This window comes from Chaetodon trifascialis, chromosome 16 (genome assembly GCF_039877785.1).
Source record: "Chaetodon trifascialis isolate fChaTrf1 chromosome 16, fChaTrf1.hap1, whole genome shotgun sequence".
NCBI classification, from domain to species: Eukaryota; Metazoa; Chordata; class Actinopteri; order Chaetodontiformes; family Chaetodontidae; genus Chaetodon; species Chaetodon trifascialis.
In genome coordinates, this window is record NC_092071.1 from 16,437,568 (window position 1) to 16,453,330 (window position 15,763).

Genomic DNA, 15,763 nt, shown 5'->3' on the forward strand with positions numbered 1-15,763 from the left:
CATTCGCCTTTTATCTGTTGTCATTCCTGAAATCCAAAGCTTGACCAGTGACTTCAGCTCAATACCGAAAGCCGTCAAGAAACAGTACTGAGTTTCAACAGCAGAGCTCAGCCGGGGGCTTCAGAGGGAGAGTAACTGATCGTTTTGCAACCAAACCACTCAAAGCAGACTCTTAAGTATTGTTCGACTCAGTGACATCTGACTATGGTGTGACTACTTCACGACTGTTCCCCAGCACTTTCACGCGGCCTTCATAACATCTCCCAACTCCACGAAATTCATATGAAATTCAAATATCCTTTTATCAATGAACGTGTTGTGCTGCGAGGCGTCATTTGGCGTCAGTTTATGGCGTGCTTTGTCTATTTCTCATTATTTATCGATCAATTCACTTTCACAAATTCATTTGTTGGCCTTTGTGGAAAGAAAATGGTGAAGACAAGCAATCCTTCAGATGCTCACTAATGTCCGTTTGGAAAATGGCATGTAAGATGATTTTTATAGCCCAAAATAGGTTGTGGTTTTGTCTTAAGGGGAAGGACATGAAAGGCGATGACTCTGTCGGAGCAAAGGAAGGAAAATCAGAGGTTTGGAAATCATCATCCCTCTGGCACGCTGTCAATTTTTCCATTAAGCATCAGAGTGTATACAGTAGGCATGGAAACTGCTCCAGCTCCTGCATTAGTATATGGTTAATCAAGTCTTTATATGTGCAGATGTAGTTTACAGCTTTTATAGTCTGTACCTTTTTGCTTGAAAGCTTGTTTTGCAAAACATGTGAAGCATTGATATCTCAGATTACTTGCTTGATTATGATTTTTTTTTTTTATCTCCACACAGAGGTACCAGAATAAAGAGTGATGGTCCTATGAGTCAGAAGGTTCTGGTCATTCTGAGCGTCACCTGAAGCACTTTAGATCCACACACACCAACATGAATTGAAATGTGACTCATGACATGTTAGCTACTGCTTGTTTATTTGTGTTTTAAGCTTCTGTCTGTTCTGGTGATCTGCCAGTAAGTACGTTTAGATTTGTCTATATGCATTTGAACAGCTTATCATAAAGAGGTAATTATGTAGGATTTGATTCTATAATAAATATAGTCATGGCTGGAAAACCAGACTCTTAACATTTCTTGTTTGAGAATCAAAGGGCTAAGACAGAAACACTTTGGAGAAACATCATTTTTAAGACATCACAATGAAGACAGGAGCCATCTCATAACCTGTCCATAGCTGAAGTGTTAGGTTTTCTTGGCCACAGTGGAAACAAATTGTGAGCTGACAAATCACCCTCTGATATAACAAAATATTCAGCAAACTTGTGCTGGTTTATACATCCATCTGTTAGGAAGCAACGCCATCACTCACTGGTGTCGTGTTAGTGTCCACCTGGCTAATGTAAGTCCATTATTCACTTCTTTTAGCTCTGCTTTTGGTCACTACTTTCACACTTTAGGTGCTGAATTTATGTATTTGTTTATTTACATGTCAACTATTTTAGAATCAGAGTTGTAAAAATATGGATATATGGTCGTTTAAAAGGGTTTACGAGGCAGCTCTGACTCGATGAATGCTTATTGTATCTGCTGTCATAGTGGTTGTGAGAGAGGCTCCAGACTTCACCCACAGGTCTGGGAATTTTTTGTGGTCTCCCAACAGCTGACTCCCCCTCCCCAACAGTAAACAATAAATATCTAGAGACCCTGGCATGTTTCCGGTCCAGATCTGTGGCAAAAAAAACACGTAAAAGGTCCCTCTTCACAGTCTACGGTCAGTATGACAGTTTTAATGGAAGACTCCTGGCATGAAATTTGGATGATTATGTTGTAAAGCATTTTGAAGATGACGCCTTCATTGCCAGTAAATGAGACTTTTTAGAGTTTTCTTAAAGGTCAACACTAAAACACTAAACTACGATGATATTACTTCCTCGCTGTCTGGCTTGTTTTCCCACATTTAAATGAGAGCAGGATATAAATGCATTAAAGTTCATCTTTTTGAAAACCAGAAATTAAATCCAGTCCACATGCATATGCAGAGGAAGTAGACTGAACAAAACAAATTATGGTGCTGCCACGTACTAAAGGCAGGGTTTAGTTTAATGTCTTGGGGAAAGAGACGCACAAATCTAGTTTGTTATCCTGCAGGTCACTCTTCTCCATTAGTGGGTCATGTTTTGACCTATAAAGCAGGCTTCATAATAAACAATTGCAGACTTACATGCACTGGCGACACAGCAGCAACAAAAATAGCCTCTCTATGGAGTGACAAAACCATGGGATCATACAGGCCCACAATAAATCATCATTAACAGTGAAATGTCCCCTCATTGACTTGTCCTAAAGTGTGCACTCTGTCTGTCTGATTTACGAGCAGCGGCGTGATTCGTTGATGGATGGTCTCTGCGTCACTCATACTATTCTGGCTCCGAGATTTGGTTGCATATAGTGGTAAGCTGGAGTTCATAACCTTAACCCCCATCACCTGTTCAGTTGTCAGCCTTGTCCTGTCAAGAGAGATCAGGCTACGCTGGAAGTTTGAGAGTTCTTGTCTTGGCTCATATGAATGAAAGTCAATGGAGACCACTACCATTTTGCATCAGGGTTGATCTTTAATCATGCATGCCGCTGGTCTTGGTTACCCATATATGATAATAAAAATACTGTTACTTCAAAATGCTGCTGTGCTTTTACATTTAAAACTTGTCAGGAGTCTTCTAGACTTGTAAAATATATTAAAAAAATGGAGATGAAAAAGGAAACTGAAGGAGAATCAAAGCTTCATCACACAGCCAATGAGAATTTGCAGTATTTGACGAAATGAAAGACACTATTGCTGTTATTAATATTGCTGCTGCTTCAGGGCAGAGAGCAGATGATCCTCTGAAATATCGTTTCCATGTTGTGTTGTTTTTTTGACTGCGTTCATGATTTGATGCACAGCAAACCGCTTCGTCTTGTTGGCAACAACTTGTTGTTGTTACTGATGCAGAAGAAGAAACTTTTGGTCCCCTACCCCCATGTCACACATTGCTCCTCCAAGTGTGCGTGAGAGTTATTTATAGCAGCAGTGAAAAAGTCTTTGAAGCACAGCTCTCACCAGTGTATGATGGCATGTGTTTTGGAAATGGGTCCATCCATACTGTGCTCAGTCTGAAAAACCAGGCTTTCAACTGAACGGTATTTTTAATTTTTGTACTGCTGTTATTCTGTCATTAAATTTAAACATATTTTATTGAAATAATGCAGTGTTCACAATATGACCAAACCAGCATGGGCCTGAATATGAACAAAAAGACCATTAATCAACATGTTTTATGAGGATGATGTGATGCTTCCAAAGCAGTAGAAATACCAGGAAGACTTGCTCCATCTCAAGTCACATTTGCAGTGTTCGAATACAACAGAACGCCAGTGAATCAGGTTCTTTCCATTCATCAGATGGGTGTTACGCATCTCTCAGGTTAAATGTTCATATTTCTGAAAATTGTGAAGATTCAAATTTGAATGCAGTTTCATACTGTATGCTGCTTTGAAAAACAGTATGCAGTATATTTTGCCATATTTTAAATTTTGTTACATAACTAATTGAAAATTTACACAAAAGATCAAAGTAAAAGGAGAGAAGTAATCAAATTTGAGTAAATACCTTTTACTTTATGAACTATATCGTTCCACATGTAATAAGAAATAGGCCTTTCAATGTGATCACTTTATATTAACTATTTATTTATTGAATCTACTGAAAATATGCACCTATAGGATATGTTGCCTATCATTATCTGTATAGAAAATGACTGATTTCAGGATATGAGGTGGTCATATTGCACAGCTGTATTACAAATCACAGCATTTCATGGTAGAAATGTATTTAAGAAGTTGCTTATCACAGTAATGCATTACTTTTTGATGGAAGTAATCAGTAAAGTGAGGTCGTTACTTCTTAATGACCAAACTATAGCTAATTCCTATTTTTCAGTAACTAGCACTACCCTGGAAATCTCTAATATATATTTGCATGCATGTTTTGATGGTAACTTCAGTTTTTCCACTCATGACGGTATGTTATTTTTTTTTTTAATAAACTCAAGGCACTTAATATTTCATATATATAGTTCAGCCTAGTGAGTAAATCTCAACTTGTCTCTTAAAGCTCATAAAGTGGATAGTTAAAAACACTGTGTCATTAACAGTTTGCAGTCAGAGTAATCAGTGAGGAAGTAAATAGTTTGATGTCTGATATGTGTGTAACTGACTTGGAGGTGAATATAAACCTTTTTTTTTAAGTCCACATCCACTTAAATGATAAAAAAAAGTTCACGATGAGGTGATAGTGCAAACCAAACTGTGCTGATTAAAATATATGACATCCAAATACTTGCAATCCAATCGCGTTAAATTTGCATTTGGTGAATTGATGCTGTGATAAACATCCTGTAAGAGTTTTATGTGAATATTAACATAGTCTGGCTTAAACTGTGAAATTTGCTGAGCTGAAACATGAATAATACATTTTAATGGCTGCAGTTTTTATTTACTTCCGACCATCAAACCTTCAGCAACATGACATTTTCATGACAGATGAAGATGGAATTTATGTTATTTTTAGCCTCTCAGTGATCACAGTAGATCAGATTTCTGACTTAAAACATGAATCTTGGCAGAACATTCCTTTGCTACACATCAGTTTAATCAAATTACACAGTCACAAAAAAGCAAGTATGATAATTGGATATTTGTTTATGTCGACGAATCTATTTTTTGTAGAAAATCCAAATAAACATGTTGAGATCAATTGCCCATACTAATAAAGGCAAACGTTCGATGAAAAAACTTTCTAAGTCTTCTGAAAAAATCATTTGAAAAATCTCTCATGGTAAATTATATGGCTTGTATGTATGGCTATATGTCTTACCTTTTTAGCTGAGTCCTTCTAGAGCTGAGTAATGCACTGTGCATGCTCCATATTTACTGCAAACAGGAACATGCAATAAAAGCTGGAGTTCGTGTCCTCCAAACATTTCACATATCAAATTGCCGTAGGAAGTTAATTTCTCAAAATGTTTTTTTTTTCCATTGACTTTTAAGTAGATTGCTTGTAAACAAAATAAATTTCAAGTTATCTGCATTCCTATCACCCACAAATATGGAAGTTCATTCATGTCAAAACTACTGAGCGAGTGGGCAAACAAACGAACATTTCAGAAAATGCTGGAGCAGATTTGTATACACCAAATATTTTTTGGGTGCGAAGAACTGTGATGGTTTGACACCACGAGAAAATATAAAACTTAAATTGTGATTTGAGTGAGTCTCCGTCACATGCAAATCATAGTGATTGCAGAGTAAAAGTGCTACTTGCTCTCTCAGGCTTATTCATGAGTAAATATGACCGTAAGAGCCATTTATGGGTATTTCAAAAGCCTGTTTGTAATGAGAAAATCCAGCATTTGCACTCCACATTCATTCGACATTTCTAAATCTGACCCTGTTCCCAAATCTTGAATTGAAAGCTGATTACAGCTATAATCTGTTTTGTGCACCCTCAATAGTTTAGTCCCTAATAGTCTTCCATATTTTTACAGGCTAATGCATATGTTCCCGAGTCTTGATCTCGAGTCTCTCCTTAGATCTTCAGGTCATCCAGCCTGCTCTTGTTATTGCTGTGCTTGCTTGACTGACTGTTTCGCCGTGGATTTTCGACAGGCACCTCAAAGGCTGAACTGGAGGTTTTCCTCTCCTTCACATCATCTTCTTCTGCTTTTCCTTTTCTCTCCACGGCCATATTGTCTCTGTTCTGCTTGTAAACCGCTTTGCTGCTGTAGGGGCTGTAAGCAGAGTTTGGCTCTGCCATGCTGTACTTCGTGTCTGCGGGGAAAGGCTCAGGCACCGCGGGATGACCAGCAAAGTAGTTATAGCTTGGGACGAAGGGCATGACCGTCTCAGTTAGGGCCTTGGGACCCTCACTTGCAGCCTGCGATCTTCTGTAACGAAGGCCCTGGTGGCACTTTGTGAAACCTAGATGGTACATTTCCACCAGGTTGAGCAGCAGGGAGATGCAGGCCACGGCCAACATGAAGAGGATGAAGACTGTCTTCTCGGTGGGTCGGGAGATGTAGCAGTTCACCATATTAGGGCAAGGCCAGCGGTCGCAAGTGTACATCGGCTTGAGCTCAAAACCATACAGGAAGTACTGAGCAACAATAAAGCCCACTTCAAACAAGGTCTTGAAAATAATGTTGAAGACGTAGGTTCGCAGCAGTGTGCCTTGCAAACGCACGTGGCCCTGGTTGTCTTTAATTGGGGCCTTCTTGGTCTTGTTGCCAAGTAACTGCTGCTTTTCAATCTGGATGGCGAGTTCCTTCTCCTTCTGTTTCTCCTTTTCCTCCATGCGAACCAGATGAAGGATGTGGCCCAGATAAATGAGAGTTGGCGTGGAGACAAAGATGATCTGCATCACCCAGAAGCGGATGTGAGAAATGGGGAAGGTCTTGTCATAACAGACGTTCTGACAACCGGGCTGCTTGGTGTCACACGTGAAGCCGGACTGCTCGTCGCCCCACACCTTCTCAGCGGCAGCTCCCAGCACCAGGATGCGGAAGATGAAAAGAACTGTCAGCCAGACTTTGCCCACAACGGTGGAGTGTTCCTGGGCGCTCTCCAGCAGCTTCCCCAACAAGTTCCAGTCCCCCATATTGGCTCACAAGTAATAATAATAATAATAATAATAATGATGATAATTCAGTTTTATCCACAGAACCAGGAGAGACACCTACAAGGAGAGGGGGGGAATGGAAAGTGTGAATGTACAAACTTCATCAGAGATTTTTAGACCTGGATGAAACAAGTTCAGTAATGCCTTAAAGCAGCCGGAACAGTATGTCAGTGTGGCACTATGTTCACTAGCTGCTCCCTAACTTTTTGTCTTGCCGTAGTTTGGTGCTGAGCAGGTAGTGTATCGTGGGTACAGTACAGCTGTGGACTGTAAAACCAAAGCAATGGGCTGAAAGAGGCTAAAAAGTTCTGCAGAGCTGAGGGTAACTAAGTCTGGTGAATTTTCTGTGAATGCTATCACATTCCACATTGCCTTTTGATCCATTGTTGTAAAAAATAGTGATTCTAGCGGCTTTAAAAAGAAATTTAGATGTCACAGCAGGATCCAAATAAACCTAATATGAAATAAAGACTCATGTATTTTAATGCATTTTGTTCATGCGTAATACCTGTGCCATGCACTTAAATGTGGGAACTATGAAGATTAAGTCAAAACAACTTGGCTGTGCAATAACCTGATGATATTCATATTACGGTATTGCTGCCACAACCAAAGGACTCTTGTGTTTAAGAAAATCCAGAGACTTACCAAAAGACACAATGATTGATAATAAATTCATTATTCATTTTCCATTGCAGACTGATAAAAAACGGGCCAGGACACAGCTCACTGTGTGTGAGAGAAAGCCCTGGAGCAGGCTGGGAGACTCTTAGCATCAGCATAGATCTTGTGACACAGTACTCAACAGCGCTCCTCAACTCCAGAATTAGATTTCTAGTTCAGATTTCAGAGCCTATTGGTTACAACATAGCAAAAATGAGCCTTAAAAATAGTTGTACTTGTCCTTTAGAAATGTGGATCAGTGATCAGCAGTGGACCAGCTGTGAAAGCTGAGCATGACACATAAAGAGCAGGAATGACAGGATCCTGAAAACACTGTATTAACTGCTGTAAGTGTACCTCAAACAGAGCCTGGATTTCATTCAGAAATGTATACCTTGCTACGGTTACTGCAGATGGACAAATCAAGGTCAGAGCTTTGGATCATTAAGTAAGACATTTAAAATAATTACCTTGGGTATCTTCATCAAGAAAGACATACCTAATAATGTTCATGTCCTACAGCAGTGCAGCTCCAGAGTCAGTTGGTGACTGAGCCTCTTCAGTTCACAGAGAGGCCATTTCTCCTCAATCACTGAGGAAACTGCAGCACCAAGATAAACTTCTCTCAGATACTTTGCTCTGGAGGCTCTATGATCCCGCCCGCAGCCCTCCCACTCTGACCTGATCAATGCCCAGTGTTCAATGAGCCGCCACAACCAAACCCCTGTCTGGTCTAAGCAAGAGCACAGATGAAGCCAATTCCCATCTGTAGAAAAGTATAAGACCTCTTGCTTAAGAGGTGTGTCTGCTCAAGTGAGTAGCAGCTCAAGAGTCCAGTGACGATGCAGGTTAGCCTTGCATGTCAGTGTGATCTAAATATAATTCACGGTGAAGGGAGTGGCTTTGTTGACACTGTCATGGTGCTCTGACCCTTGACTCGTGTGGAGGAGCATCAGACAGTACAGAGCCTTCCCTCAGTGCTGCACTGTTGAAAGGCTGACAAGCTTTATGCATAGTGGTGATGTATACAGTACACAGAAACACATGCAGACTTGATCCAAATCCTTAACCCTCACCTGAAAGTTCTCTGTGTCCACTCAAAATGTAGCTAAATGCTTCATTTACAGCATCAGGTTTGCTCTGTGCAGAACACACAAGTACTGTATTGTACTTAAGAACAATTTGAGGTACTCTTAGCTTGCTTGAGTATCTCCACCTTCTGCTACTTTGCACAGTTATTACATTTATTTGACAGCTGTTGTTCCTTTCCCAGTTGAATTTACCAATTCAAATTTTCATCAAAAACATACAGTCAGCTATAAAATATGTTGCATTGTTACAGATTACACTGTCAAAATGTATACAAATGAACAGAAGAAGGTACACTTGGACATTAAAATGAGATTCTGCCTATAACAGAATATATATACATATATACTTTTACGTTTGGTGCTTTTGCTTTAAAGGTGCTAAATAAAGTTGATTTTTGAATGCAGGACTTTTTCTTTTACAGTCTCCTATTATGATTTTTACTGAATAAAATGAGATCTCTATTTCTGCCACTGCTATACAAGATTGCAGCAGCTGATCAATGGCAACTCCTGTCATTAAAGCCTGATCTGTGGCACACATATCATCACACAAGATGATTACTGAAAAAGCTGAGCAGTGTTGTAGCTGTCTTTTCTAACAGAACAGCTTATCATTTGATTTGGAAAAAAAACAAAACAAAACATCAAAATCATCCTCCTGCTGATGAACATCTATGAAGAAACTCTTCAAATCTTACAATGAAGCATGTGGGACCAAGATGCCCCCACAAATAACACAAACTACACACATACACACAGTTAGTCACCACTGACACTGATCACAGACTGGAATGACAAATTGGAGGAATTTGTTTTTGGTACAGTGCTGCCAATACGTCTCTTGTCAATCTGAACCTATAGATGGTGTGTGTTGACGCGTTCCATAAAAAGAGGAGTGCCCTCGTGCTCTCCTACGGCAGGTCCAGCTGTCCGCGGGGTCAACCATTGTCACCCACACACAGACCCCCTTACATGGTGAGGCTATTGATAACCCAAAACTCTGCACTCTGGCCTTCAAAAGGAGAACTTAATCAGCTGAGACGTTCCATCACAGGTGGTATCACGGCTCCGAGAGGCTCTCGTCCAAAGATGGTGACGCTGCCGCTGAATGTGTCATCATTCACATTTTTTGTTGTTCTCTCAGTCACACACACAGAAAATGGGACCACCAAGACCGCAGCTTAATTTCTTCTTGTAGACAGCTGCTGCTCTCTGGTGATAAGTAAGGTATTATTACATGAGCAATTTCCACGCAGTCAGGAAATCCTATGAAAATACACCACAAACTGTCTAATGCTGAAATACTCCCTTTGGAGTCATATTGGAGAATTTAAGAAGCCGTAGACATGCTTTTTTTTTTCAACTTTGATGAGAAAAAAATCACACAAACAATTACAATTACACAAACTCTGGTTGATTTTATTCAAATGTGTACTGACAATATATAAACATCCAGCTTCAAAATGAATACATTTAGATAACATGTTTAGCAATCAGTCATAACTCGTAAACTTCAGAAAAAAAGGTTTGCAATTCAAGTTTTTTTTCCTGCAAGTTATTGCTTTGTTCCGTTTAACCACCAAAGTAAAGCATCTGTGTTAAACAAGCTCTGTATCATTTAATATTCATGAAACGCAACATGTTTTCCATGTATTAGTTGAACAACTCACTAAAAACAGCTGTGAAAAATCCATAAATCACCCAGTTAATTAGATTCAATTCACAGTGATTTAGGCAAAAGCATGACATTTGTGATCATATTTGATGTAAATAATACATGATAACTTAAAATGCCCCAAACATCACTTCATCATATTTCAGGCACACGTTGCTGACACAATCTGATGATTTTAGATAGCATGTGACAAGAAGTGACATTTCATGATTTCATATTTTCATTTCAAGACCAAAAGTCTTCATCAAAATCAAAACCAGTCTGTGACAACAAAAGCATAATGTGGTCAGTTGGAAAAACTGCTTCATAAAATGTTCCTTAATTTATCGTTATTTGGGCTTATCAAGCCGTTAGTACAAAGTGCTGCTGTATACAGTCTTTGGTCATAATCATAAGTCTGGTGAGAATACTTTGTGCATTGTGCGCTGGTATGAAACGTGTTGTCTGAATGCTATGCTTTGCTTGACCCTGCCACCGAAAGATGTCACTGAGATTATAAACCACTGGATATCATCACCATGTCAAATTGCCATGTACAGTATATTGTATGCACCTTACTCACAAGTTAAATTAATGGCGGGAAGGTCACTCATATGTCCCTTTGTGCTGCTATATAAAATCTGTGTTTTGTTAGAACGAGCAGAGCTTTTGTTGGATCCAAGCCCCCATAGTCGAGTCTCCAGCATTGTGCAAATGCTTACTGCAGGCCTTCCCCACCAAGAAGACCACCTCTGCAATGTTGAGCAGAATGCAAACCCCTGACGCAGCCAGCATGAACACGGTGAAGACCGTCTTCTCTGTGGGCCTCGACACGAAGCAGTCCACTGTGTTGGGACAAGGGTACGAGTCACACTTCACCAGCCGGATCATCTTGTAACCAGGGTAGATCATGTAGAACACATACATGAAGGTGACCTCAAAGACTATACGGAACAACAGGCTGATGACGTACGTCCACCAGAGAGCCCCTGTGATTTTCATCTTCTGGGTCTTTATCTGCTCCAGGTCTTTGGGGTTGGCCTTCCCTGACAGTTTGTAGAGCCTCTTGTCAACATGGCGGCGGTGGGCCACATGCATGGCCACCAGCAGGGCAGGAGTGGAGACCAGGATGAGCTGGAGTGCCCAGAGGCGGATGTGGGAGATGGGGAAGAAGTGGTCATAGCAGACACTGTTGCAGCCCGGCTGCTGGGTGTTGCAGGTGAAGCCGGACTTCTCATCGCCCCACACGCTCTCCGCTGCAACCACCAGGACCAGGATGCGGAAAATGAACAGCACAGAGAGCCAGATGCGACCGATGCCTGTGGAGTGTCTGTTCACGCCGCTGATGACAGCATAGAATGATGCCCAGTTCATCTTTGGTTCCGGGTCTGTAGGAAAAAGTGCAAAGAACACATCAGAAGGTCAACAGCTGAGACAATACTGGGCTAAATATTATTTTCTTGTTTTGTAATTTAAGTTTTTCCAATACAAACATACAGTAAATCGTGAGCAACAGGCAAAAGAACAAACACACAAACCAATAATAGTACAACATAAATGACAAAAATTCAACCAAATTTCAGAGAAGTTTCCGTGGTCATTATTAGTGCCTTGATTGGAGTTTCAAAAACATCTGTCATTGATTCGAACATTTCTCTAAAACCAGGCTGTCTGACTTTTCCGCTGGCCGAGAACAATCCCTGAGACGTCAGTGTGCCTCCTAATGGCAGTGGTTTCTGCAGCCGCTCTCCGAGACTTTTAAATACTTGTTTCCAAAAAGAAGAAACAAAAGAACTTTTCCACACTAAATGATTAAAATCACGTTGTTCATTTTTACACCTCAAACAGTAATTATCAGCCTTTAGTTCCATGTTGTGTTGTTTAACTGGTGTCTGATAATACTGTACCTGTGTATAATTTTATAATCTGTAAATTTGCTGCCTGCGTCTCTAACTGACCACCCGGCATCAGCCACCATGTGTACATCATTACATCATAAAACACATATCTTCTCCATTTGAAATAAAATCGCTATCCTAAATATTTGCCATATTTTCACTTACCATATAGAGTAATTACTGAATGTGCACTCCTGAGCAAATTAAGATAATAATTAATAATAATAAACTCCAAACTCTTTTTTTTCTTTTTTTTTTGGCAACTGCTGATTAGATACTTAAATTACAAATATTATTTTCTATTAAATTGACCTAAATGGAATTTACTTACTTTTATGGTAATGATCTTTAAATGGAAAAAAATATGTATTTTCAAAAAATTAGAACATACTATTATCTTAATTGCAAACTTTTGGCCTACGCTCTACTTTTATTGAAATCTGCTCAAACCCGGTCCCTTACTCACAGCAGAATTTAAATAGAAGACCGAAGAGCTGAAAAAGGCAATAAAAAGATTGCAGGTTCAATTCCCAACTCTCTGTTGTCTATCCATCTTGTCCAGTAATGAAATTCAAGAGGATCATAAAAGAAGCTAGAAATATGTTCAAATATTCAGAAACAAACTTACAAGTTTAGTCTGAGTGCGATCACACTAATCACACTCACAGTTTTCTACTGTTTCTTTCCAGCTAATTAGTAAATCAAAAAGTCTACATCTCATTTAAATCCTTAAAAGCATCCAGCATGTTTCCTCTCCTCTGTGCTAATCATTGCTGGTCGTCTTGTGTCCCCAACATGCAGAAAAGTTGTTACCCGGCTCAGCAGGAGGTGTAAGAGGCATAGGAGGCAGCGTGGAGGACGATGTTGACCCGCTGGTTTGGCATCGATGTGAATCCAGAGAAGATGGAAGCCTCTCTGCCCCCCTCTGCAGTTGGCAGGCCACTTAAGAGTGCAACACTGAAGTCTGGCACCAAGCGTCATGTGACACGCTTTCACAAGTCGCCATGGTGTAGAATGCAAAGTGGGCATCTGCACCAACGTAACGGTGTGTCTAATACTCTAAGTCTTGGCAGGGGAATAATTTGTGGTGCAAACGTGCTTTAATATGCATTAGAGAAGGAATCTAGTGGTTCTATACTCTCTACTTAAACTCTGCACGACCAGCGTAGCTTTAGATAAATATGACTGATCCACTGCTGAATACATACTGTTTTGCTTGATTATCACCACGAGAAAGGCAACATTTTTTTAGAAAGTGTCACAGTTTTATCCGTTGCTAGAATTTGTTAAACAGTTTTCTAAACTCTTCAGAGTCAAGTTAAGACTTGACAGCAGAGCGTGAACTACCCACAGATTTAACCAACTGGGCAGTCAGAGAACAAATGATCCTTTTTCTCAGTTACCTGATCAGATAGCAGCATTAGAAATGAAGCAGACTTACCTTCAGCTGTAGTTTGGAATAAAGCACATCCAAAAACATTTACGTTGACATGAGCAGATTTTTTTTTTCAATCTCTGACTGTGAACAAGAGGATCAGAGCACCATGACTTTGCATTGCTAATGATTTCTCTCACACTAGCCACTGCCCTGCACTGGAGGGGTCATATGCTTCTGTGCGCTGTATTTGCATACAATAGGTCCATTTACAGAGGCCAAACAAACAGCTTCAGAATTCAGATCAAATGTTTTAATTTCTGCCCAGCTGAGGAATCTGTGTGGGCACAGCAGTCTGTCCTCTCGTCCTCATTGTGCTGTGTTCTGCAGAGGAAGTGGAGGGTGTTTTTGACGCAATGTGGAGTAAAACATAAAGGTCTAAAACAAAGAATGACCTCAAATCTAAAGATAAGAGGACAAGAGTTTATTATCGTAATAATCAGTCTTTCATCTCATTTTTCTCCTCAGCTTTTACATCCACTTTGTGCCCGCCTAATATTTGAGCACTGATTCAATCTGCCCTCTCTGTAGATTGACGCATTTCTGTGACGTTAACTGCCGCGTTTTAAGACTGAATAACTTGCTTTAATACTTTTATTTTAGATTGATTTGATTTGATTTGATTTGATTTGATTTTAGCTTTTGTTTCATACCAGTAGCACACATTGTGAGGACTGTAATGCTCTATATTAAAAGACAAGGCTGTATTGTTGATTTTAATTGCTATGGCTGCCTGTCAGAGTCCTTAGCATGAGATGCAGTTATGTACACACATTCCCATAGGATGCCAACATGATTTATTATGTCTCATAACCTGCTCTGTAGCATCTCTAACATTCCTGGTTTTGTAAATGAACCCCTAAAGGGAAGTTTTGGTCATGCTTTATATTAAGGTACACAAATTCACTATTAAGTTGCTTATTATAATGCATATTACTAGCATATTGGCTTTTTATTAGTCATTGTTAATGCCTTATTGTCAGGGTCTGCTGTTTCCCCTCCTCTTGCCCTATTGTTCCTTTGTGTTTCCCTCTGTCTCGTGTCTGTCTGTCTCATGTTTGTGAGTTTACTGCAGGGCGGGGCTGGTAGGTCTGGTCCGGCCTCGCCCCCCCCAAGTGCACCTGTGACCAATTATTCAATCAAGACCCACCTGCTGACACAACATTGTCTGTTCACCTTCGTGGTGACACTGACACTCCTGAGATCTACTTGGTATAGTGACTATTTTTTGGCTTGTCTACTTCTTGCTCTCCTGACTCCTGCCTGCAGGTGCTCACCCTTGTGATCCAGCCTGTCCGTCGTCATGAGTAACATGCAGCTGGACCCTCACCTGTTCACTCTAGTAGACTCTGTGTAGATCTCCTACACTCGTCTGTTGCACATAGTTGAATGAACCATTAAATTTTTGCCTTTTAACATATCCTCTGTCTCTGAGTCTGACATGCAACGTTGGGTCCGTTTTGACCAGCACAAAACTGCTAACACTTATTCTGGGGACTTATGTTACTATGTTTTAAGGTTAGGTTATTAAGGTTGTAACTCATGTACAACAATTTCCATATGTATCACTAAGTAGTTATTCTGAAGTCTTTGTTAATAGTAGGAGTAGTTGTAGTATGTGGTCATGCAGAATAAGGTATTAGTATGTGTTTTATAATGACTAATTATGCCAATATGCTGCTAATATGCATGCTAATGAGCAGCTGATACGTGTACCAAAAGCGTTACAAAAGTTTTCTTCCCTGCGGTGGGCTGTGTTTTTGAACCTGGACATGGATGAAGCCTTTTCTGATTAATTGTGAAATATGAGCGAGCTACGATATAAATGTAGATCAGTGGTACTGATATTAAGAGGCCTTGGCCATGTTCACAAATGTAATGTAATCTAATTGATGGATTCAGATAAATCATTTAAAGTGTGTGTGTGTGTGTGTGTGTGTGTGTGTGTGTGTGTGTGTGTGTGTGTGTGTGTGTGTGTGTGTGTGTGTGTGTGTGTGTGTGTGTGTGTTGTCCCCTGCTTCAGTTCAGTCTGAAGGATGACATCTGGAGGTCATTAACAGTTATTGCAACATTTCAGTAATGACCCTCTTCACTCTGCGGAGGTGAAAGCTTGGCAGTGAAAATGACACCAGCAGCAGGTTATTCAGTGAGCCGAGTCTACATTCCTTCAGTGCAACACCTGAACAAAGGCCTCTGAAGAAAGAAACATGTCAGTAGATGTGTCAAGATTATACGTAGTTATAATGTAGGCAGTCTGTGATTTGTCCATTTTTCTCATGGCTGATGGCCCGAACCCAAATAAAC

The 15,763-nt window shown here is 40.1% G+C and overlaps 3 protein-coding genes across 4 annotated transcripts in view; all 3 read right to left on the bottom strand.

Moving 5' to 3' along the window:
• The window catches only part of gab3 (GRB2 associated binding protein 3), a 192,046-nt gene that overhangs the window by 52,918 nt on the left and 123,365 nt on the right, over window positions 1–15,763 (bottom strand). The window lies entirely within an intron of this gene.
• Window positions 5,630–6,697, bottom strand: gja2 (gap junction protein, alpha 2). The gene has a single exon (XM_070982495.1). It carries the CDS (start codon window positions 6,695–6,697, stop codon window positions 5,630–5,632), a length of 1,068 nt encoding a protein of 355 aa, XP_070838596.1.
• Window positions 9,871–13,593, bottom strand: gjb1a (gap junction protein beta 1a). Of its 2 annotated transcripts, none has more exons than XM_070983692.1 (2): window positions 13,466–13,593; window positions 9,871–11,514 (listed from the first exon to the last, which is right to left on the bottom strand). In XM_070983692.1, exon 2 carries the CDS (start codon window positions 11,498–11,500, stop codon window positions 10,778–10,780), a length of 723 nt encoding a protein of 240 aa, XP_070839793.1. In that variant the 5' UTR covers window positions 11,501–11,514; window positions 13,466–13,593; the 3' UTR covers window positions 9,871–10,777. The 2 variants fall into 2 exon arrangements, with proteins under 2 accessions (XP_070839793.1, XP_070839792.1); XM_070983691.1 differs by lacking the exon at window positions 13,466–13,593 and adding an exon at window positions 12,838–12,980.